The following is a 27,344-nucleotide window of genomic DNA, read 5'->3' as shown; positions in this document are numbered from 1 at the left end:
CAGTTAGGCGTGCGTATTTTGCCTATTGATTGCCAATGTTTGCTGCTGCCGCTGACGCTGGAGGCAACGAACTGGCAAAAGTTCATTCATTAAGTCGAAATTGCCAAAATAATCGCAGTTGTTTGACCGCAAAGATCGCCGATAAGCAAATTCACTTCGAATACTCGTGCATACATACACATTTCCACACTGTATTTAAGGTTTATTGTGCGGTTGGTTATTTACTATGGTTCTAATGTCTGTTTTGAACTGTGGTTGTTATATTGCACGGAAGAAACTGATATTGAAACGCAATGAGTTGAGAATAAATTTTAAAACAACAAAAATAACATTTATTTTTCATACATCGAAATGGTATTTCATGATTTATGTATCGAGCACACACACATAGAGAGGAATAGCAGCATACTCACTTAAAGAAATACGTAAGGAAATAAAAGAATTTATGTTCTTGACATTTTCTTCATAACTCGATTTTTATTGAACTAGCTTCGGGATAATTGAAGCGTGCGGTAAAGTAGAAATCAATTGGAAGTTTACACAGATTTTCTTTTGATATTAGATTTCGAATAAAATCACAAACAGGTGCAATTTGTTGAATATTGAAATTCTGTATTAATAGTTGAAGAAATAATTGAAATGAAATTCTCTGGGTAAAATAAAAGAGTGTAGTATATTTCTCAGCACCACCTCTGTATGACGAATTGTTGATTACAATGCGTTCGGGATTTTCGTTTAGAAATCCATTTATTATTTCAAAAAACAAAAAAAGTCTTGAGCGTGTACTGATGAGTGGTAAAAACAATTTCTCGAATAGTTAATGTAAATGATAGGTCGAGAGTGCGTACAGAAAGAAAAACAGAAATTTTACGATATTTCGCGTCAATAAAAACTTTTTTGGAGTAAAAAATAGCCCTAAATTCTGACTTTTTCCACAGGCTAATTTTATTTTGAATGTTTTGCTTTTTCATTTAATAGGTTTATATTTTACATTAATATGTTCTAAAAAATACGCTCAAATTTGTCTGTTTCATATTAATGATTGAAGAGTGATAATTAGAGTAGCCGCCATTTTGAAATGAAAAAAAAAGAAAAAAATTCTTTTGTACTCTAGAAAGAATCAATAAATTGTGCTTAAATTCAAAAATAATAAAATTCCTTTATCACCTTTAAGAATATAAAAAATATATACGGAATTTTATGCTTTTACATGGACTTCTCCCCTTAAGGGGTTATATACAGTTAGACGGCCGAAAAAAAGTGAATTTTACAGAATTTTTTCTGAGAAAACTTTTTAATTTATTGATCCAAAAATTTATACACATATTATGGTATCTTTTAACTGTTTTTTAAGACTTAGTACTAGTAAAAATATTTATTTGAAAAAGAGCTACTCTCAAAAAAGACGTTTTGCGGTGACCACTATATCTCGGAACTCGATCATCCGAAATTAAAAAACCAAACAGATTTCGTTAAAATAATGTTAAATCTAGTAATTAATCGAAGGAATAAGCAAAATAAAATTTTTTGACAAAATGGCGGTTTCTAAAAAAAAAAATCGATTTTTCACCGAAATTTCGGCCTTAAATTGTTTATAAAAAAAAAAATATTTATCGGAGAGAAAAAATCTACGATTAATTACTAAAAAATATATTTAAGAAGGTCGTGTTAAAATTTGAGACTAATCGGTCTAGCCGTTTTCGAGTAATGTTGGTCACCGACTTTGAAAACACCATTTTGAGAAAAACGCGTTTAAAGTTTGGACCTTGTACTTCCAGGCACTGTGAAACGCCTTTTCAAATTTTTCATTTGCTTGTAATTTTGAAAATATTCATCGAAATTTTCTGTGTGTATTCTTAAATATATGTACATTAAGAAAATGAAATAAAAAAAAAATCCATTTTTTGAAAATTCTAACTGTATATAACCCCTAAATAAAGTAACGTGTTTACTGATGTGTTTTTGTAATTGAAATATTTAATATTCTTATGTATGATGGAAAGGCGTCGTAATAGGTTACAGATGGGATGTAGAATTTGTATGGAATTTTTATAATATTTCTTGCGTTCGTTTCTAGAAGGTCTTTGCCAAGATATGCTATACAACATTGAGCTAAAGATATTCAGCGGATGAACTTCGTAACAATAATTATGCGCCTCTGTCAAAAGATATGTTAAGTAAAGTTCCGAAAAAGCTGTATTTGTACTTTGATTAGATTTGATCTACTCCAAAAAGTGATCTTAATTATTAAAACAATTTGTTTGATGTTTTTACTATATAAAAAGGGTGCTCTTAGTCTATAAACATGACTATTTAACGATTTCAATCCAACACTAAAAAAGAATGGATAGTACTAAATTTAAATAGTAGACTTTAACACAAAAATCGTACCCCGATTATATTACAAACTTGATGCTAGTAAACCCAAAAATTAAACCACCAGTTAGAAGAAGTGCTGTAGCTTTTTAAAGTCGGTTATTCAATTTGAGATTTGATACTGCATAACGATAAAAACCATCCCATAATGCTTTTGTTTCTTTATAGAATAAATATATTTTACAAAAATAATAAATATCTCTAGTCCAGTAAGCAACGCCAAACCTTCATTTTAATTGTTCCTACGGGATCTTATTTATCGAACAACAATCATTGTCTTAATTAATTGTCTCACATTGTGGTTACGTGGGCTTGTTAAGGCTCCCAAAACTCAACGCTCATTAAAGCAAATGCTACTTATATCAACCAATAGTTACGCAAACAAAACTTGTCGTCGCTACACCAAATCTTCTTATTGCTCATTCATGTGTACTTTTTCATGCCGAGTGTGCGCGTTGTTATGTCGCATGTCTGGACCATCTACATTTAATCCTATTCATAAATACATAATTACTTGGCGAATTACGTACGCATGCATAAATATGCATAAAACTACAGAAATGTTGAACGTAGTCGAAATAAAGGTAATGCATAGTAATTCCTATATATACGAGATATATATATGTGTGTACATATTTGTGAGGGAGTGTGTTTCAAGCATACCTTTGCGCCACAATGCAAAACTAAACTTGGCTATTGGTTGTGACAGCTCTTTTGTTAGAGTCTTCACACTGGCGGCTAGCCCATAAACTCACAAACGAATTTGTACTCTCACATACATACATACATACATACATGCAAACATTGGCGAAGCGTAACCCCGGGCAATGCACCGCAAGAGGAAGCATATTCCATGGCGCACGCGGTGGGTTAATGGCAGTCTTCGTATTAAATGCGAATTATCTTATGACTCAGTAGAGCAGCAGCACACTGTTACTCAAATATTTATACTTATATATGTTTGTATGTGTGTGTGTATGTATGTGTATGTGTGCAAATGGAAAAACACCTTAATCAGCGCCGTAATTGGCTTGTTTGTGTTCTGTTATTTTTGTTCCTTTCTTTTGCTTTTTCTGCCGTTACTCGTCCATTCAATGCGCTGCTTCAGCTGCATGCGACTTTGTTTACATTGTAATTAATCGGATGATGCGTAGGTAACAAAGTAGCAACGGTAATTATTACATATTGACGCTGCTGTGCGATTACTACATGCATGCAAATGTGGCGTAATTAAATCAATTGCTACTTTAATGTATTGCGCAAAGAAGAAGAAATTCGTAATTTCCATTTCATACGAAGAGTTTCGTTAGTGAATCAGAGTAAGAAGCGTTAAATTGAAAAGTTTTTGAATTGAATTTCTTCTTCACAACGAACTTGTGTTTCGGTGTGTGTGTCTGATGTTTTAAGCTTTAAATTAATTTAAAATTTATTATGCTCTTATAGCGAGTTGGTGTCTTAAGCCTCGCTTAGATGGAAATTTCACGCACTTATGCCTTCGGTGGAATAAAATTGTTTGTGTGGATCAAATGCTATTAATGAGTATTAGTTATTTGAAAAAACGTTTGAATTACAACAAAAATATAATTTTTTTTCTATTGTCGATTTAAAAAAAAGTAATTTTGATTGCATGAACAAACAATTCTTCTTATAGCAATATTCTTTTTATTTTTATTTTTTATATTTTCTAGTTTAAAATATGTCATAAAATATTTTTACATAATATCGTGATAGTTGGCAACCCTAGTCGAAAATATATCTTAATTGAAGAATTCTTCAATACTTTCCGCTAATTATCCATATTGAAGAATATGAAATGTTAATTGAGTTCTCATACTCATTAAGTAAGTTGAGTTCTCACATTCAATTGATTTATTGACATTTAAATTACTTGCAATGCTTGTTGGTGGGAAGGGCATTGCGTATACGTAACATTTTGCAACCATTTTAAATATGTGGTAAAAGTGTATGGACGCAATACAAAAAGATAAGTAAAAATGTATAAAGTTCAATAAAAAAATAGGTTTTTACTCATATTTATGAAAATTTTTTTCTCCTTATAAAATTATAAATCTTTTCAAAATATATATTTTTACTGAAAAATTCTTCAATACTTTCCATTCAATATCATATTGAAGAATATGAAATGTTATGCGTATTTTTATACTAATTTAAGTGTTTCATTGAAAAATAAACTGCTTACAATTCTTTTTGAGGGGCATTGCGTATACGTAACTTATTGCGAAAATTTTAAATATGTGGTAAAAATCCATGAAGACAATAAAAATATGAAAAGTTGTATACATTTCAGCAAAAAAGAAGTTTTTCATACTTCTAAACAATTTTTTTCAATTATTTTCTCCTTGTAAAATTAAAATCAATCAGTACTTCAGTTAAGTGAATGTTTCCACCACATCAAAATATTTATTGATGCCATAAATTTTGATTTAAAGCGCCATCGAAGCATATAAACATTTAATGAGGCTTAAAAATACCGACCGTAAAAGCATGTAACTCTCTAAGCCCGCACACAGGAAAAGGCATTGCAACGGAACATTGCACTTAAATTTGCGCTTGCGTAAATTTATGCACGTTTTATTACCACATTAGACAGAACATTTACTGTTCATAAACACGCAGATTTTAATTTGTAATTCGAAGAAAATAATACAATATTATTTACCACAAATGCAAAAGTTTATGTTTTCCATAAAATATTGGAAAATTTATTTATTTTTGTTTTTGGAAAAATACATTTAATAAACAGAAGACTTTCAAAAAACATAGATTTAAATTTGCTTTGACACCTCAATATACAATACACGACTAATGCCAAGATCAATGTGAAAAAATATGTTGCAAAATTTACTAAATTTTTAATTAACGGCAACGCAAATTTGAATGAACGAGTAATTACTAGACTAAAAAGTAATGTAAACAAGCCAAAATAAATAAACAAATTTGCGCAGTTGGAAGAAAACAAGCGTTGAACAAATAGAAAAACAGAATTTTTGGCAAAAAGTAGACTGTGGAACAAGAAAGCGCACCAACACTATAATAGCTTTTTGCGCATGCAAACAAAGATTACACGCATTAGAAGGTCAAGCGCAAGCAAAAACGCGAAAAACAACAAAAGTTGCAAGCACAAATATTTATTTACGCGCCATGGCAAAACGAACAAAGTCTAGCGTTTAAATAAAAAAAAAACGAAAAAATAGAAGAAAGGAAGTGTAATTTTCGAAAAGTAAATGAAATGTTTTGAACTTTTGTAGAAAGTGCCCGAAGTAAACGCCGGCGGTGACCATGCTCAACTGGTAGTTTTCAGTTTTCAAAGCAGTTGTGGGGGGAAGACACTACAATGCTGACAGCAACATAAAGCAGAACAGCTAATGTAGTGCTAGATATAAATAAATCAATTATTTTTGTTTTTGTTAAACAGGTGTTCTTACAATAATGAATGAAATCAGATTGTTGCAACAGCTGGTTTAGAGTTAAAATTGAAAGGCATTTAAATTAGGATTGTTCCAGTTCACAGTAATTGTGAGTCAGCTGAATCTTGCCTTTGTCAAACAAACTAAACTGTTTTAAACTGGAACTTAAAAAGTGTATTTATATTTTTTTTGATGTATTATTTTTTACAATTTAGAAGAGTGTCTTAAAAAAAAAAAACAAGTAAGGAAGGGCTAAGTTCGGGTGTAACCGAACATTTTATACTCTCGCAATTTATTTATTTAACTTAATTAATATTATATAATACACAATTTGACCTACGTATTCGTCATATATATTGTATAAAGTCCATTGAAAGTTGGAAACCCTAATATTAGGTTAGAAGCACCGATGTCCTCATGTTCGATATATGGGGCCTTGAAAACCTGTGGTCCGATTTCGGCGATTTTTAGAAATGGGCTGCCACACTATAAATACAGTATTTGTGCAAAGTTTTGCACCGATATCTTCACTAGTGCTTACTTTATATATTGTAAAGTAAACGATTCAGATTGTCTTCAAAGTTCTGGTTTTGGACAATTTTCACAACATATTATTGGGAGGTAAGGAAACTATTACAAACCAAGTTTCATTGAAATCGGTCGAGTAGTTCCTGAGATATGGTTTTTGACCCATAAGTGGGCGACGCCACGCCCATTTTCCATTTTGTAAAAAAATCTGAGTGCAGCTTCCATCTGCCATTTCTTATGTGAAATTTAGTGTTTCTGACGTTTTTCGTTAGTGAGTTAACCCACTTTTAGTAATTTTCAACCTAACCTTTGTATGGGAGGTGGGCGTGGTTATTATCCGATTTCTTTTATTTTTGAACTATATTGAGAAGTGGCTAAAAAAACGACTGCAGAAAGTTTGGTTTATATAGCTTCATTGGTTTGCGAGATATATATAAGTAACCAATTTGGAAATTTGGGGGCGGGACCACGCCCACTTCCCCAAAAAAATTACATCCAAATATGCCCCTTCCTGGTGCGATCCCTTATTCCAAATTTTACTATTATAACTTCATTTATGGCTTAGTTATGACACTTTATGTGTTTTTGGTTTTCGCCATTTTGTGGGCGTGGCAGTGGACCGATTTTGCCCACTTTCGAAAGCAACCCTCTCACGGTCCCAAGGAACATGTGTTCCAAGTTTCATTAAGATATCTCAATTTTTACTCAAGTTACAGCTTGCACGGACGGACGCACGGACAGACATCCGGATTTCAACTCCACTCGTCATCCTGATCATTTATATATATATAACCCCATATCTAACTCTTTTATTTCTTGGTGACACAAACAACTGTTATGTGAACAAAACTATGATACTCTGTGCAACAGGTTGCGAGAGTATAAAAATATGTAACAACTCTGAGAACACCACCAAGATGGCTTTGGACTCCTACTCATTAAAATATATTTATTAATAACCCATAACCCATGATAACCCATAATTAAATTATTTAACTATTTTCTAACAGAAAAATAATTATTTCATGGAAGGACACTTTCTAAATGAAGAGAAAAAATGTGAAACGAAAAAGCAAAATGTGAGATAATGTGAAAATCATCAAAAACCAACTAAAAAGTAAATGAAATACTATCCGCAAACTTTAGTGCATTTGAAAATCTAAACTAAAACATAATTTCAACCGAAAAACTTTCCTGGCAAAATTTAAAATACTGCAAAATAAAAAAACGTAAAAAGTTGAGTAGCCGCAGAACCGCAACCGGCGGAGAATAAAATGCCATACATCAATTACTCGTAAAACGACAATTTCAATGGAGACTGATTTTGTTTAGTAAGAAACTAACAGATATACGCAACAACTACAACTACGAAGTCGCCTAGGAGTGCAACTAACTAGAGGCAAACTCTACGCTCACATAATGGAACACAATCACAGAATACTCTATCGCAAGCGTTTTGGCAACAGCAGCTGCACGATGGAGCAGAAATTACTGATGCTCACTGCAATCGTGATTGCGAATGCCTGTATAGCGGGTAAGTGCGCCTAAAAGTATACTTAGTATAAGTTATTATGTTTAAAGTTACTAATTCAGTATTTAGTGAGATTGTTAAGAAGCTGAACTAAAATAGATATTAGAAAACATTTAATTACACTAATTTGCATGCAAAAAATAAAAATAAAAAACCCAGCTAAATCTATAATGTAATTGTATTTTATATATTAAAGTCAATTCAGCTCTGCAAGAGTTCAACTCTCTGCCTTAATTTCAATCTCTTCTACCATGTATCACTATGCACAGCGTGGTATCCATTCTTCCTCAGTGAAGACAGCTGTTCTATTCAAAATTAAACACAAACTGGCTTTGTGTAAAAACAACAACAAAAAACGATGCTTGCCCCACTTTCACTGCCTTACTAAGGCAACTGTTGAGGCACATAATGCGCTAAAGCTCACGCGAGACTCAAACGGAATGCTGTGAAATTAATTTTTAATTTTAGCAAACTTTTCTTCAGCTATGCAGTGTCTTTACTCGTCTTTTTTTGTTTTTGTTGTTTACACATCTCAAATATGCGAACTAAGAAATGCCTGCATAAACACTATATTCGCCTTTATTCAAATTTGCGTTGCTTTGCCTGAATTAATTATCTCGCATTCTAAACTCACTGCCAGTTATTTGCACATGCATGTGCGGAGAACGAGGCAATAACAATAAAAATGAATAAATATCTCAGTTTATGATGCTTGAGTGTATGTGTGAATCTGCCTTTTTATTTGTGTCTTATAAGCTTATGTGTGAGCACATCTTACCTTTCCACTTGCCACCGCTACCAACTTGACAGCTCATCATGCTCCGCTTGATCCTTTTTACTCTGACGCTTTCTGCCTTTGCAGCATTTGTGCAATTCTCTTGATAAAAGTGTGTACCGAATTAAGTGCTGTCTGTTCCCTTATTCGCTTGAGTTGAGAATATGCTCTATGCTGCACACAGAGCTGTGCGGCTGTGGCAGCGAAGAGTTACTTACATATCCGCATATTTCTTTGGGTACACGCGAAGAACAAATATGCTTTAATTATTCAAGTGTCTTCATATTTACTTATTTTTCTAAGGTAAATAAGAAGTAAATTCACATTCAGACATGTGTGTATTAAAAATATAAATGCGTTTTTGAAGATTTAATGTGTTCTTAATGTTTAGGGTTTTAAACCGTAATAGCTGAGCCTTACATTGACAGTGGAATTGAAACTCAGGGCAAGCCATGTATTATTCATATTTGACTTCAGGTTTAAGCTTAAGTCGAACAATTTTTGTTTCTATAAAAGAGCAGCATTAAATGAAAATTTTCACGAGCGCTCAACGGAATATCAATAATAATGGATATTTGGTTTTGAAGAAGAATTAAAATGCATGTCATGGCCAAGAATTCAGATGTATTATGAATATAAGGGTTAACCATTATATTTTAAAAATAATTTCGGGTATGTGATAGCAGAGAGGCCCAATTTTCGACCACTTTTTGCAGCAAATGAGGCGTCAACATGTAGCTCGTTAGTCTTGAGTATATTGAATATTGATCATACGAGTATATCGATAATTTTGAACAGCTTCGGTAAATCGATTTTTTTTAGTTTTTTGCTACATGTATTCCTAATATATTTATTTCCATTCTCTTAAACAATAAATATATGTACACAAAAGGTATGTATTTACATAATAACTATATCCACCTTAAAATCAAACATTACCTGAATATATGTATTTAGCGAGTATTTTTCAAAAAACCATCAATCAACCGAGTATTTGCAACTGATTTGTAACCTTCTGAAACCGAAAAGCATAAAGGGATATACGAGTACACCGATTAGCCATAGTAAAGCACGTCCAATGAAATATGTGATTATGAAACCTTATACCCCATCACCACGGCGTGCACGCGCCATTTGTGCAGATTCATCAAAGTTATACCGACAAAGTTTATTTAATCACCGCAAGGTAACTAAGGTTACAACAACAAAAACAGCAACAACTTTCCAAAGTTTCATAACAAAAAATTATAACTCGTTTATGGTTTACTCTAATGAGAATTATAATTTGCGCCGTACATACATACATACATATGTTACTCGTATTACCACATGCTAAGGGGTGGAAGCATACGCACATAAATACTCATACATTTCATATACTTATAGTGTATATACCAGTTTGCGGATGGTCTGTGGCTACGCTTGCTATTAAAGCTTGACGGATTTTCTCAAACAAATGACAAATATGTGTCAAACGAACACTTTGTGCATCCTTCTTCATTCGGAGCACTGCTTCAGGCATAAATACTTACTGAAGTGCCAGTAAAATTAACTACTCAAATTAGCATGGAAAAGGTAAATAAAGCGACTATATAACTGATATAATGAACTGGCATATAATTTGCTGCTGCTGATTGCCAAAGTGTGTATCCAATTAAACTTAATACTCAGGCATTCATAAATAAATATTTGAATAAGTGCCAGCAGGTAACTTATTACAAATATACCACATTTATTAGGTGGGATGTGGAAAGTAACATATTTATATACAAATCTAGCATACTGCCATCAAATAACAGGTTATTCAACTCGTAGATCATGGGTTTGGTCCAACTTGTTGGCTATTAGCTATATAATTCAAGTAATCAGTGAGACTCATATGGAAATCAAGTGAACTGAGAGAATAAAGAACAAAAATTATAATTCTGGTGCAATAAATCGCGTATGCTCGAAATTATATTTGTATTCTCTCGTAATATGTTACACATGGCAACGCCCCTCTATAAATCGCCGGAATATGATTATTACTTTTTAGGGCCCCATATACCGACCACGTGGACTTCTATTGATAAATCTTTACCGAAAAATCAATAAAACTCTTAGCTATTAAAAATGATTATTTTTCTTCTAAAAAAGGATATATCGGGGTATTACTTCTCCAAGCTGTGTACCTAATATTAGGCGAAATATCTCAAAGCAAAAGTAATTGTATAATTTTGGTTAAAATTTAGCTTGGTGACGAAAATGAGTGAAGTTGGTCCCTCATATATTATATATAATGATTTTCATTATTTTACATATACATATTTGAACAAATAATTCCATATATTTTTCAAATTTGTGACGCATTTAACACATTATCATTTTAATCTCCATCACTTAGCAAGCAATTCAAATTGTTTCATTCAATGTAAGCCCAACTAAAATATTTACATTAAACAATTAAGTATTCAAATGTGATATTACAATTCAATTGCTCTGAAAATGCGAGTGTTGCTGAATTTTCAAATATTCATGAATCGAGAGCTCTCAACTCCGCGTCAAGAGGGCATTTACCAACACTCATAACTTTTATTGCAATTTACGCAGCGTCAATTATGCTAAGCTTAGCAGCAAATAAAAAGCTTTTGTCACGCACACAAACACACAACACAATTTATTAAAGCGCAACAAATTTGTGTTTAACACACTACGGCCTAAGTCCGGTGCTTTTGCCAGCGACAGAAACTTGTGACAATTTGGGACGACGACGAATTTTTGCATAAATTAAATTTTGTCTGATTTCCTAAAAGCCTTCAATTGAATATTTGACAAGCAAATAAAATCAAATGCCACAAAATGGGAGAATAAAGTAGGCTTTAAAATGTCAGTGATAAGAGGGTTTAAAAGCTATACCAAATACGGGTAACGGTAAAAGGTCTTAGCTACGATACGGAAAAGTTGAAAACCATAATAAAGGGCTCTAGCACAACATCTCAATTTACCAATTTTTGCAAATTCTTTTGTGTCAGGACTTTTCCCTCTTTTTCTGCTCGGAATTTTCCACTTGATTAGTTGCAACAGCAGCAATTTCATTCAACGCCAGGGCATTCCTCTGAAGCATATATATTTTCTGGCGTTTGATAAAGTTACAAAGTGTGCAAGTAGACATATGTATGGATGTATGTTTAACGTTAGACCGCATACTTATGCAGATACGCATAAGTGGTTACGTGTGTGGTGTTGTAACTGCCACAGAGTGTGCTTTCAAATGAATTACCATAAATCTAGAGGCATGTGTGTGTGTGAGGCATTTTGATGGTATAACCCTTTCTTGTTAGCACAATATTTATTTACATTGCTTACAGATAGAAGCTACAGTGTTTCGATTTGTTGTAACCATTTTCAGCAGAAATTGATAGCATTTTTAGGAAGTCTACTATTTATATAAAGCGAGTAAAGAGAGTTGAATTTTTTTCAAAATTTAACTAGTTTTAAGCGTGGTAATAGTGGTGTGGAGATTTCTGGAAGTATACTTCAACAATAAAACAAGTATCATAGGGACATAACACATTCAGTGAAGATCATGTCATCAAAGAGAAACAGTGGAATTCATGAGAATAGTTTATATATACATATGAGACATACACGACAATCTCAAGATCGTCTAAGCTCAGTCGAAAATATCATTGATGGATACATATTTTCGAATGAAACATAACCAGGTCGCATCTAGGTCTAGACACCATGCACCACCAGATTTATTTCTCTGTGCCTTTCTTATGTTTTATAAACTCAAATATCTGCACAAGAAATAGCGTTTCGCGTCGCTTGGGATCTGGTCAAAAACCAATGTTATCGGAGAGAATGGTTTTAGAGAATATTGAATTCATAGTAAAAGTGTGAGTCGCTGTATAACACTTATGTATTAAGTAAGTTATTTTGGAGTTATTAAAAAATTAAAAATCTACCTTCTTCTACAATAAAAATCCAGTTTTTAATTTCATTTAAACTCTTTTAAACACGAAAAAAGTTCATATTAAAATTTCCATAATTCACCCACCGAATCCTTCGAAAAAAACATAGGAAAATAAATCATGTATGAAATTCCACACAACTTCCATATCCTCTATAACCCGTAGTTAAGACATGAAATTTAATACCACGCACACGTACGTGGGACGCGCAATTATTTAGCACAACTCTGGAGAAATGCCAAAATTTGGGAGGCCCAATTTGTGAGACAATCAACAATCAACAGTCAGCGAGTATCGAGTACATTGTTGAGCACATACAGCACATTATGCAGAACCTTGCAGCGTTAGGCGCGCGAGTAAGAAACAACAAACCGTGATGACGACGAACGGATATGAGGAGAGACAGAGCGCCGGTGCAACGGTAAACCGCCAACGGAAAACCGACAAACTGACAAAAACGGTTGGCAAACCGACAAGCCGACAACCATCAAAACGAGCCATCAACTCATCAAATTTATACAAATTGCGGAAATTTGAATATTTGTCGAGGGCGCTGACGTTTTACATGGCTACACAAACATGCAAATACACAGAAGACTATGGGTGGCATAGTCTGGTGAACAAAGAAAGACAATAAAGTTATGAAAAAGTGTTAGTTGGTTGAGTGTGAGGAAGTAGGTTAGAGTTCGCGCCGAAACTACGCGCGCAGAAAACAAGTTCGTGCTTTGTTTGATGGCGCCAGCGGTAACAACTCTTAATGTAATAAAATAATCCAATGACAATAACAATAACAAAAACAAAAACACGGTACATATTTGCATTACAAGGAAAGCCAGGCAACTCGGTTACTCGGTGGCTTTCATAGCTTGCACTAATTCATATTCAAGGCTTGTTGTCTGACACAATGCCAAAGCAGGTACAGCAATTTCCACTTTACCGAATTCGAAGTCGATTACCTTCAATCAACAACGAATTAATAATGCAAAAATATAAAATTCGCTTTTAGAAACATAACGGTGTGCACAATTTGCGGTTATTTTTTTGTTGCAATATCCTTCTCTGTTTTCGCACATACATGACTATACGACATGAAATATTTTGTGGAGTATAACTATGCCGTTATATATGCATGTGCACCTGTACATATTTATGCTTATGTGTGCACAGCGAAGCGTAATTGTAGTATGGCACATTGTAAGCGTGCAGCTGCCATGCCATAAAATGCTAATGGAATTGACTGCCGGCGGTAGGAATTATTTAAGTGATTTCAGTACGCCACTTGCCTTGCCGTGCCGTGCCCCTGCTCCAGCTCCAGCTCCACCTATGCCATACAGTTACTATGTTCCTCCGTCCATTCATCCGTGACACATTCGCTCAATTCGCTATTCTTTTGTTTGGCTTCAGTTATGCTGAATCGCCAGCGGCTAATGGAGATTGACTAACCGACTAACTGACGGCGCTTACCGTGACTACGACGCCGTGACGTACCTCCCCCTCACCAATTTATTGACTAGCCATATAGGTGGAAGACAGATTTCCGCCGAATAGGAAGTTATGAATTAATTTGCTTTGGTGGACAAGGAGAACGAGGAGTAGGTGGAAGTGGAAAATTTGGTTGCACGAAATTCGGTTGGCAATGCGGTTAGTAAACTACATACGCTCGTGTACTCGCACGTGTATGTGATTTTCCGGGCGGAAAGAGTTCAATTAGCGAAACAAAAAATGCAATGAAAATAAAAACAATAATAACAATAGGAAGTAAAGCGCCATTAGGAGGTATATAATTTTTTTGAAGATTTAATAGCAGTAATTATTTATTGATAAAGCCAACTAAGCCGCATTAACAGTCAGAGGTTCAAATCAGTTGGGTTGTTTTTTGTGGGAGCGATTTTTAAAAGGAGTGCTTGCTTATTTTTTTTTTGCAAACTACAAAATTATTTTTTTATACACGTTCAAAAATTGAAACTTGATATTATTCAATGGAAATAATTACTAATGGATTATATTACTACCAGACTGAAACAATTTCCAGTTCATTTCTGACATAAAAAATCATTAAAATCATTTGAAGATCTATTGAACCTATTGTTTTTAAAATGATTAGGATAGTTTATTAAGAATGAAAACTAACTCAAAATTCGAATGATTGGGTTTTTCAAATTAAGTCTTATACAAGTACTTTACTAATTAACCAGTCCAATGCAATTGATTTCTGGTTTTACGCGAGCTCTTGAACCAGAATGTACCTTACAACTGTAAAATCGGTACATATTTCTTATTTTATTCTCTATTGCTGTGATAAGGGGTTAGGGCAAGGGATATATTTCCACGTCTGCAGAGAATCTCACTGTCCTTTGTGGTATCCAAATATTCCTAACAGATCCCTAGACCCTCATGATTCCACAAAGCACTTGACCTCTAATACAAAGTTCTTAAGTCGGCTTATGTGCTTATTCCAGTCGATTGACTGGGTTCGCCAAAAGTGTAAACACACCGAGTTGGTTTAACCTTAGTCTGGAATGCTGTCTGGAATGATGGATGTAGCAAGTGCTTGGATGAGTGCCTTTCCGTTTTCCTCCAAGCAGCTTTAACAACTTGCGTCTGCTTTTATTCCCATAATACGGGCACTCTAAGAACTTATTTACTCACTTTGTATTTTTATCTCTTTCATTGAAGATAAAAAGGATGGTTATCATTGAAGCAATACTTTTATCGGAGTTGGTCAACGTTTATTGTTGACATACGGTCCCACGCCTGCAAAAAGAAGTAGAGAATAATTTGTCTTATGGTTCATTTTGGGGAAAAAAATCCTTCGCAGAATATAAAGTCTATATCTATATTACTGTCCATTTCGAATCAAGTATGAATTAGTTTAAATCTAATTATATTTAGCGCGGAGTCAGAATCGAAGATTCCTTTTAATATAAAAAAAAGTTTTCCATATACAATCTTGTCTCTGAAATCTCATATTTTCAGATAATTAATTAACTACATCAAAAATATAATATTGGAATTGGTTATAAAATAGTTTATAGTATTCTTTTTGTATATATTTATCGCTAAAAATTTGTCTATTGCATTAGCGAGAAAATGACATAACCCCTGAATAATCAAAATAATCAGTTGGTTCGAAATATCGTAACTGATTTCTTCTCAATAATCGCACTACTATTTCTATTGAAAAATAAATGCTTACTTGCACACATATGACATTCACAACCACCTTCGTGTATATATTTACTTCTAAATACACTCCTGCATTCATGCAGCAGTCCCCCCTCGCTAAGGCGTTCATTTCTGCATTGATTCGACCATCGATTCAACTGCTTAAGCGTCAATTTCTATGTCAATTCTGTCATACTCAGCAGGGCAGTAACGATCCGTGCTGTCTTGTCTGACGTAGCTCGTACATACTTTGCGGCATTGTGTAAACAAATACTCGCACCATATTTGTGGACAAATTCGTATTTGTCCTCGCAAGTAGCCAGCTAGCTAGCTCGCTGCATTGGCTCGCTGGCGCGTTAACTTGAACATTTACTTAATTTATTTACTACTTTTTGTATTGTTTCGTTACACTAAGAACGCCCCATGCCGCCACGCACGCTCGCTCGCCAGTTGTTGTTGTTGGCCAGTGGTGCAGCCATGACCCACTTTGGCGTATAAGTAATTTCATTTCCCTATTTTCTATTTTTTATTCGACCAACACTAAGCGTGCGCTTGCCGCTATTTTTACAGTGGTATCACTCGTGGTTACTGGTGTGTTGTTGTGTTATAGTTCGAGGTGCATGCGTGTGTGTGTGGTTGTCGGTGTTTGTACATTGATATTTGTGTTTCGATTGTGTCCTTGCATTCAATGATTAATTCAATATTATTCTTATTAAAGTGTATTTTTATTTGCTGTCGTTTTACAGGCACCATACCCGCCACACCCGAGAACATCACCGTCACCTTCCTCACGCCGACGACGGTGCGCGTCTCCTGGCAGACGATGATCGATTTGAATGCGCATCCAATCGAAAAGTACATTGTCACATATAAACCGACGGATGACAGGTATGTAAATTAGCCGCTTGGTGAAAATATGTAGCAATTAACCCCCCACCCCTCAAGCACCTGTAAACCCCAATCAATTGCGTTCATATATGGAAAATATTGTAGAATTTATGAATTTTTAGCGGGTTCGTAAAAATGTAAATTTTTTTTCATTGGAAAGCGTTACTGTTAAGGATATGTGTATATGTGTGCGTTAGCTATTTATAGCGGTGAAATTATACGGCAAACGCTTTACAACCGAAATTAGCTCAAATACAAATTTCTTGCATGTGTTTCTCCCGTCGTTGCCCTTCGTTCTCGACCAGTTGTTTGTACACCTGCTTTTAGCGTCGTTTGTTGTGTAAATTCAACCTCCCCTCCTCCTCCCTCCCCACTTTGTGGTAATTTTTCAATGGTTTATCACTTTTTATCGTGATTTGTTATTGTATTGCATGTATTTTATTGTAATTGCAATTGTGTATTTTGTTGCTGTTGTTGTTTGTCGTCACTGCATGCAATTTGCCCTTTTCGTTTGTTAGTTTGACATTTACAAGTGGCAACACGATTGTGATATTTTCGTATCAAGTGTACTATTTTGTTTTGTTGTTATTATTGTTGGTGTTATTGTTGTTGTATAATACTTGTACAAATACATCGTGGTTAACAGCATTTGTTTGGCTTGGCATTGTCGCTCACGCCATTACTAGTTTGGGTGTCGTGTGGCACGAGTGTCACTTTTATGGCTCGCCAGCCACGAAAATGAAACTTTGGCGCACTTGAATGCATGCATTTTGTTTTTAAATTGCATTTCACTTCATTTGCCCATTAGCCGCATGCAGTAAAGAAATATCTGTGCAGATGTTAAGCCCCTGTGCTAACGACATAAGCCATTTCGCTTTGGCTGATTCAATGATACTTTGGAGTAAGCCGTTTTTAGTGATTTAACTCTTGATTTACTGATAGTATATATATATTATCCCCCGTGAAAAGAGGATCGGCACACACCACCTTTTTGTCGATTTTAAAGCTGCTTTCGACAGCACGAAAAGGAGCTGCCTTTATGCCGCGATGTCTGAATTTGGTATCCCCGCAAAGCTAATACGGCTGTGTAAGTTGACGTTGAGCAACACCAAAAGCTCCGTCATGATTGGGAAGGACCTCTCCGAGCCGTTCGATACCAAACGAGGTTTCAGACAAGGTGACTCACTATCGTGCGACTTCTTTAACCTGATGCTGGAGAAAATTATAAGAGCTGCAGAACTAAACCGAGAAGGTACATTCTTCTACAAGAGTGTACAGCTCCTGGCGTACGCCGATGATATTGATATCATCGGAAGCAACAACCGCGCCGTTTGTTCTGCTTTTTCCCGCATGTATAAGGAGGCGAAGCGAATGGGTCTGGAGGTGAATGAGGACAAGACGAAATATCTCCTGTCATCAAACAAACAGTCGGCGCATTCGCGTCTTGGCTCCCACGTCACTGTTGACAGTCATAACTTCGAGGTCGTAGATAATTTCGTATACCTGGGAACCAGCATCAACAACACGAACAATGTCAGCCTCGAAATCCAGCGCAGAATAACTCTTGCCAACAGGTGCTACTTTGGACTGAGTAGGCAATTGAACAGTAAAGTCCTCTCTCGACGAACCAAAATCAAGCTCTACAAGTCGCTTATCATTCCCGTCCTGCTTTACGGTGCAGAAGCTTGGACGATGTCAACATCAGATGAGACGACACTAGGAGTTTTCGAGAGGAAAATTTTGCGCAAGATTTATGGTCCTCAGAACATTGGCAACGGCGAATACAGCAGACGATGGAACGATGAGCTGTACGAGTTATACGACGACATTGACATAGTTCAGCGAATAATAAGACAGCGGCTACGCTGGCTAGGTCATGTTGTCCGAATGGACGACAACACTCCAGCCCTAAAAGTGTTCGATGCAGTACCCGCCGGAGGAAGCCGAGGAAGGGGAAGACCACCACTCCGTTGGAGGGACCAGGTGGAGAGCGACCTGGTTACACTTGGGATCTCCAACTGGCGCCGAACTGCGAAGGAGAGAGAGAGGTGGCGCACTATCGTCGATTCGGCTATAACCGGCTAAACGGTTGCAACGCCAATCACATACATACATACATACATATATATTTTTATGGAAATACTTTTCATTTGCTCAGAATTATAAAAATTTTAAGTTTCTAGCCGAAAGTGTTGGTTACGTATACGCAGCGTCACACAAATGTATTAGATTAGAAAACAAAACTTGGCAGAACTGAAAGAAGTGGTTATATTACTATAAAGAGGCAGACCCTCTTGGGCCGAGCTCAGCTTGCCAGCTTTCTTATTGCTTTTACAAGTAAATTTTTGTATCAAGTGCAGTGCCCAACTCTCTGCTCTTAATCTTTGGGCTCCGATCTCTTGATCTTATATTCCATTATTAAAATTATTACAACAATTTTTGTACACTTCATTATGCACAAAACATTCGGTATTCGAAAAGAAAATTATAACAATGAAGAGTACTGGGCTCAAGGGTTAAAGTACAAAATACTTTTTAAGGCAATGGCATGATAGCACAATTGCGCCTAACGTACAATAATGGCACACAAAAACAATAGAATGGCAAACTTTTAGGTTGTTGTAGTTGCGAAAAGGCACTAAAGGCGGCATACAATATGCAGTAATTTGAGTTTCCTATTTGACTTTGAACGCTTTGTCGTGCAACTTTCGCAAGTTGTTGGCGCAAAGTCGTCAATGCACAAAAACTATCATAAACAACAACAGCGAAACTAAAACCAAATAAACAAAACACATATTTACCACAAGGAGAACATAGAGCAATGCGAAAGTAAAGCGCTGAGTGCACGAGGGAGCCACCAGACTCACACTCGGAGATTACAAGCGTTAAGACCCGGTTTACTTTTTAATTATTTTGCTTTTTAAGACAGTTGGTCGGTTGGTTGGTTTGTGACCGATTATTTATTCTATTTTTAAAGCACTTGTACCAATTTTCACTTGTCGGTGACTCACTTTTGTAGCCCAAACACAAGCGCTGCGCCAAAGCGACCACAATGAGGGCGCAGGCGACGATACGTGTCGGCAAACTTCGTAGTAGACAATGGGGAATTTGAAACTTTTATGTTAACTACCAGCGCGGCACTCGTGTGGCGCTGTATGTAGAAGGGATGTGGACGTTGAAGAGGCGGTGAGTGCGCACCGTACTGCACTACAAAGGCAAAGCAGCCAGTGCCATTAAGGCGCAACTGCAACACAATGCTTGCAATTACGGATTAAAAAATTATAAAAATACAATCTGCATATAGCAGCAACAACAGCAATAATAACAAGGCTATAAACCTTTTTGCACTTGTTAGAGCCTCGTTGTAGCGCCGCAAGGTCTATTGTTGTGTGTTAACTAAATAAAAGCGAAACCTCAATGAGAAAGTTCAGTCACAACAACAAGAAAAACAAGGAAGTAGACACACGGCGCCAAACTGAAGAGAAGTGTGCCACCTCAGGTCTCTTTGTAGGCGCTGCAATACATAAAAGCAAACGAGTTAAGGCGTCGCTGGACAAGTGTCCGCAGAATGCAAATATTTTGTATGCAATTCCTTCGGTGTCGTCAGAAAAAATATGCAAAAAAGTATTAAATAAATAAACCGTTCAAACTGAATATTATCGCTCTAAAAATGGAAATTGCAACATTGCATAGCAAAATGAGCAGCTTCATCGCTCAGCACCATTATTTATGCATAAGTTCATTATCTGGAATATTACCGTAAAAATAGACATTGTCACTTTATGTTTGTATGTACATATAGCGGCGTTTAGCTAAAAAGAATAATCTTCATAATCATATTTGTCATTTCGTTTATCTCTGCGGCACGTCTGTGCCGGCAACACTTTTCAACTTTCTCTGTGAATTCCGCAGTACCATTTATCACTTAGCCTCAGTGCCACAGTGGGGAGGTTGAGCTGGGTAAAATGCAGATTTTTTTACGCTCTCGTAATATTTTCTGATAAAGTAGAATAGTTTTGTTCACTGCCTTAAACTGAACAAGGTAGACATAAAAGAGCTTCGGATATTTATCCGTCCACCTATATCGTCTTACAATGGTGTATTATATTTTTAATATATATATATAATACCAAATGGAAATGTGGACGATATCCATTTATAACCACGCTCACTTCCCATTAAACTCCATTTGGTATGATTTTAGTTTATTTGCCTTAAGCAAAGTTATTTTCCTAGGGAAGATAAGTTAATGTGAGCAGAAATTTTCAACATGAACTAAGCTTTAAAAAAGTTTAAAAAGAACAACTCGAGGTATTTCACATAACTTTAACTTACACAAATTGCTCTGGATCAAGCCCAACATTGCACTTCTTCACTTGTTTTTTCCCAGATTCCAAAGAACAACTCGAGGTATTTCACATAACTTTAACTTACACAAATTGCTCTGGATCAAGCCCAACATTGCACTTCTTCACTTGTTTTTTCCCAGATTCCACTTTGAGCTTCTTGTTATATTAAGGATTTGCGGTTTATAAGATTGTATAAGTTTTAGTTATTGTTGGACTTTAAGTAAACGCACCACTCGGTGTGCACTATCTAAAGAATAGAGCTGTGTAGTACAGTTATTTTACATATTTCTTTCACCACTCTTTTTATCCACTGTATAAAGTGCTCATGTTTCTTGTCCTTTGTGGTCAATAAACTGTCGTTAATTTGTACGTAATTGGCTCCTGCCCAGCCGTTGTGGGGACCTTGAAAGACGAGCAATTAAATTATAAGTGAGTTTATTAATTGTCTAGCCAAGGCCGCTGCTACTGAATAAAATTAATGAAAAATGGAGAAATATTGCCTAACAAATAGCTTAGGAATTGATGCCTCTGCAAGTGAGTTTAATCGATATTTAATGGAAAATGGCAATTAATTATTGTTAAATGGCTGCAATAAGTTATAATTTGGGTAATTTTATGAGAGAGAAGCGATTCTATGCTTGAGTGGTAACGTAGTTCCTTAGCGGTGTCAATTCAATAAATGGAGTATTGAGTTCATACAATAATAGTTCATAATTTCGTTTATCTTAATCTAGGAATAACAGGAATGTGATTGTGGTAACTGACACTGAATATAGCTTATCCCACTTGGACCGCTAAAGGTGTCAAGGGATGTTGCAAAGTACTCCTAAAATATGAAACGGTTAAGACCTTTATATGTATGTCAACGAAAGGCTTGGAGCCTGTTGTTAATTTTCGTTTAATAATATATTGTAAAGATATGGCAACGCTACTTAAACGTATTTTTTACATTGATACCCATATTTTAATAAGTTCCTTACAAAGTGTCTAGGCTTCTCATTCTTAAAAACAAAACATCTGTTTAAACATCCTCAGTCTCTAGTGTCTCTTATCTAGTTCTATACACATATGCACTATATTAGGTCGCGGGAAAATACTTATTATTTTAAATCACTTAAACTCTAATAGCTTTCTCCGCAACTTCCATTATCGCAAATAAGCTCGCTTACTTTTGAAGAAAATTCCAATCTTTAATACTTCATAAACAATTCAGACGCATGAAATAGACAAGTTTATTTTGGTGACAGGCTTTTACAAAAATCCAATTACCACTTAAGACTATTTTAAACTCAATTCAAGAACGAATATAGTGTGACGTATGTATGTATACTTAGGTGATTTTAAATAGGCTCAAACAACAGAAAACAAAAAGTCAACTTCAATACTGGTATGATGTAGTAAAGGGTGTTTTTTTTAGATGTGTGAGGCAATACTTTTTTCGAAGTTGGTTTTTTTGATAACTATTACTTGATTTATACTCAGTTCGGTTTGCCAATTCACAATGAACATACTTACTTAAGGACGACTTGAATTACTGACATTCGGTCTCTATTGCTGCAAAAAGTGGTCGTCAATTGGACCTCTGGATTGGAATTTATTCGAACCAGCCATGGCGGTCACTTGTCCGAAGTCATTCTCAAAACATAATAGCAAACTCTTATCTTTATAATAAAGATGAATTCTTTCCCTTAATAGAGGTATACGAGTTTTCTTTCTTCTTCAAAACCACATTTCTAAAATAACACCCTTTATATCTGTATGTGTGGATTTGAAGTGCAACATATCCAAATGTAATTTTCTTAGAATCACAATAAATTTGGCATAGGCTACTTTTTTATTTTTGTAGGAAGGACTTGTAAGGACAACTTCATACCCTGTAAGGAAATTCGAGTTTGTGCATTGTGAGATTACACTCCACATACGAAAGCTTGCTTGACCCATATATATAGAATTGTGCTCCCTTTCTTGGCTTGTGTAGGAAGTGTGAAAGAAATTTTACAAGATAATGCACTATGGGGAATTAAATTTAAAAACCGATTGGTTCTCACATGGGATATGCACGACAGCAACAGCTGTGTACTGGATATAGCTATATATTATATATATATTTATATTATATATGTGTGTTATATAAATATGTGTGTTTGTCCAGATGACTTGGCTATCTGCTTCACTATTACAAAACTGTTTGCTCTTTACACGTAAATACACTCACATATGTGCACATTTGTATAAGACTTCAACTTTTGTGTATTTTGTGGATTAGCATTGGCTGTATGACCCAAAGCTAGTCACGTTCATTTAACCGAAACAAAACAAAAGGAGAATAGCAAGTAGAAAAAAAAACTAAATAAAAATACCTGGAAATGAAAACTACAAAATGTGGTTTAAAAGTAAACGCTCCTCTGCACTAGCTTAAGAATTAATGGAAAAATTTCGTGGCTACAAGCAGACACCTTCCGCCCATAGCAATCACTCACATAATTATATAGACGAGTATGTGGACTCTTACACTCGCTCACTAGAGTATTTCCAGCGTTGCTGCAAGCACATTCACGTGAGTTGTGCCTACCTACATATATTTATGAGTGTGTGTGTTGTACAAACCACTTAAACAGCTTTTTTTGTTAGGCCACTCTGAGTGTTGTGCGACTTTTGTGGATTGAGTTGGACATTTGGCCATTTATCAGCGAGTGTTAGCCAAATAGTCGTTTTCCAGGCCGTTTTGAAACTTTCGTAATTCACCGCATTTAACTAGAACTCGTCGTCCAGCAGTTCTAGGCATTTGTTTGTTTGTACGTGTTGTTGGAAGTGTCAGTATTTGAGTCTGCCGGAGGCGGTCATCACTTGTACACCACCGATTACCAGCAACGAAAATGCACGCCCAAAAAGTTGAATACAGCTGGTCGAGCACATATGCTCCGTAGCACACCTGTACGGATTGTTTGTGTGAGAGCAGCTGTGGGTGGAGACTGCGTTGTGGGCTTAATTGTCTGTCGCTCAAACTCGGCTACTGTTTATTCAAATGAGAGATAGTTTATGTTTTTAACCAGTATGGCCAATGGTATTCTGTTTTTCTGATACTTGTTGTACGTATGTAGATACCAAAAAGTTTGCTAAAATTGCGTTTTCATAATACCATCTAGGTCTTAACTGTAGCGTCTCTGCACTTAAATTGGAACAGAAAACATTAGCTCAAATAATATACACTGATTCTTGATTCTGACATATTTGTTAAATACCCTTAATTTCACTTGTTTTAAGCTTAAACGTTTAAGTATTTTTTTCTGTTTCATTTTTTATTTATTGTCCTTTTTAGGTTTATTGATTTTTATTTTTTTACATTTTGATGAGCTTTAGGTCGTTAAAAGGTATACCTGGCGTTTCGCTACATTTCTATTTATTTTATAACTTTTAGTAAATTTCTCCACTGGCCTCAGGAATAAAGCGTTTGTCAATAGGATCGTTCGCATTTGAGTGTGGCACATTGAGACATAAACTAGATAAATTAGCACCAGTGAGGTGAGAAGTATCAGTGAGTTAAAGTCTTAGTCGTCGAAAGGAATATCCAGTGTACAGTACTGACCTCTTAAATCACTATCGCATCATAAGTATTGTCATGTTTTCCTATGCAATTAGTACAGACTTAGTTAACTGACATAAGTAGCAAAAACTATTTCAACATCATTATCCCTTATTATCCATCATTTAACAATTTCAAATTGTATTATTTAAATGATAATACACAAATTCCGAGTCCACATATTGATGCACACTGTAAAACTTAAAACACCAGCTGTTCCACTTTGGACAGCACCTCGCTGTTGTTGTTTTTTATGACCGCAATGAATGATTAATTCATTTTGCTTTCGGTGTTCTTTGCTGTCAGCCCTACCACAAACTCCCAGCGCTCCCTTCTAGTTCCCCAACATTTATTTACAACCTGTCGTTTGCTGTTAACTCGGCCCTTTTCTCAGCCACATTTCAAAATGCGGTTTAGTTTGTCTTTTCAACACCAATGGGAGCATGAATTCTGAAAAAGCAGTAAACTCTACGGTAACAGAGTCAAAGTATTCACCGGCCAACACACACGAATAGTACAACGGATAACAGTTTTTCACAGGTACCGTTTGATATAGATAGATATGCATATATGCTTATGCACTCTCACATTCCTTTGACCTTTTTGTTTTTTTGTGATTAGTGTTTTGAGTACCGTTGCGTATTGGTGCGCCGCCATTAGTCAGGCGTGGGCGTCGCTTACGACCACTTTGTGCGTCTACCGAAAGCGAAATTTACAATAATTTCTTTGTGTTCCTTTATGGAACTGGGTTTTTTTTTTGTTTTTGATTAAATACTACTTACATATTCTACTATGTTGTACGAGTACGTGTAGCGTGAAGACATTTCGTCGACTTTGATATTTATCGCGTTTTTAATGAAATGTGTGGGATTATGACGTCGTCAGTGCAATGACGTGTATATTTACTATCCACCGTTGTCTTTATTATTGTACTCTAATTATGGCTTTCGTCATTGTAATTTATTTAATTTCATATAACACTAGTGCCGTTATGTTAGTCGCTTATTACATTGTTCTTTGGAATACGCACATACAACGTAGGTGTTGTAGTAGATTTGTAAGTAGATTTTTTTTAGCTTTATCTATAAGAGAGTATATTGTATCCTATGGCTCCACGGGTGAACAAAGGACCACAATGAGATTCATCCATTTATTTTGATCCTTTGAGTTGACTCTAACTTTTTTGGACGACAGATATTTCGAATCCCAAATTTATTCTCCAGTTGCCTTTTCCATCGGCTGTTTTCTGGATTCCAGTCTAGCTTATATGACAGATCAAAGTTAAATCTTCGAAAAAATAAAATTGTATATATCGAAAAGTACTGGACCGCTTATAGAATCTGTCTTATAAGATTGGCCGAAAATTGAATAAAGAAGAAAATGTAGATTATATTAGTTACTATATGCTGTAACTAAATATTTGTAAACATCGAAAAAAAATTTCGAACTTCGAAAATATAAGTTCGAAAAATTACATATGACTCAATCTCTCGGAAAAGAAATGGTCCAATACCCAGAAAGTATATTTTGCCGTGTAGTGTTATTACTAAATTTTCGAAATTCGGTTATAATGTCTCCCAAACATTGAAGAAACCACTTTCGTGAGTTTATAATATATTTTTTTTTGTAAAGCTTGAATTTTTCTTCATGTGCGCACGGAAATGTTCAATCGTTAAGACATAGAAAACTTTGGCGCCAAATAAACAAAAACATTTTCCAGAATAAATTTACAAGTTCCTTACAATGAATTCTTTGCGAAATAAATCTATTTCGAACATTCGATTCGCATTAAATATGCAAATTCCCTTTAATAGAAATTAAACACCCGCAGAGCAACGATTTGAACTTGTGACGATTACAACAATTTCTCTACATTTTAAACACACTTAAGACGTAAGCTGCTCAGCACACTCTCACTTATATATTTCTATACACACTTGCTCGCTAAACGCACTAGTGGGAACAAAATGCCACTGCGTACGACACAACACAATTTGTCGAGCAATTAATTTACAAGAAAAACCCATTTAAATATTAAATCAATAAAATAAACATAACAAAGTGACACAAACACACACACGCACACCCACTCTCACGTAAAATGAATTACAGCAGAATGCAGCAGCGAGTGTATATGACTCTGACTATGACTAGGGGACAAAATGATTTCCCGTTAATGTCACCGCATTTCCGAGTGCAATCACGCTGTAAGCGACCGCCGCGCGAAAGTCAAGCAGTCAAGCGGGTGGCAAGCGAGCGAACGACTAATGGCAGCGGCAAATCAGCCAGTATATCAGCCAGCCAACGCGTTGGTAGCGTGCGTCGTTGAATGCCAACGGTACTAAAGCTCCCTTCGGCTCTTATGCTTGATCATTTTATATGATTCCCTGAATGGCTTTATACCGTTACGCTGCCATTTTAACAGAGCAACAACGCAGCGATTCCACTATGTGGCAGCCACTATTAGTTGAGCAACGGCGCGTTGGCTACATTGTAACCTACTTCCTCGATTCCTCTGAGTATTCTACACCTTCATTATTCAAACATAGCTTTAAAGCTGCTGCTCGCTTCCTTGTGGCTGTGGCTTGTTGTGCGCTTTCACAGCTCGTTTGCCACTTTATCGCGTTTGTTGCATATCTAAATATATTTGCTGTTGTTATTGTTGTTGTTTTGTGTTGCTTGTGGCAGTGGCATATTGACGCCTTTGACAAACAATCTTTGCTGGCTTCGCTGGCTTCACTAGCTGTGGATGTGGCTGCCGCCGT

The 27,344-nt window shown here is 35.6% G+C and overlaps 1 protein-coding gene across 1 annotated transcript in view; it reads left to right on the top strand.

Moving 5' to 3' along the window:
- The window catches only part of LOC105221185 (uncharacterized), a 65,374-nt gene that overhangs the window by 13,588 nt on the left and 24,442 nt on the right, over positions 1–27,344 (top strand). The window contains 2 exon segments of the mRNA XM_054233243.1: positions 7,343–7,866; positions 16,506–16,647. Of these exon segments, the coding sequence (XP_054089218.1) occupies positions 7,752–7,866; positions 16,506–16,647 (257 nt within the window). The 5' untranslated portion in view covers positions 7,343–7,751.

Source organism: Zeugodacus cucurbitae, chromosome 6 (assembly GCF_028554725.1).
Source record: "Zeugodacus cucurbitae isolate PBARC_wt_2022May chromosome 6, idZeuCucr1.2, whole genome shotgun sequence".
Taxonomy (NCBI): Eukaryota; Metazoa; Arthropoda; class Insecta; order Diptera; family Tephritidae; genus Zeugodacus; species Zeugodacus cucurbitae.
This window is presented reverse-complemented; position numbering and strand designations above follow the sequence as displayed.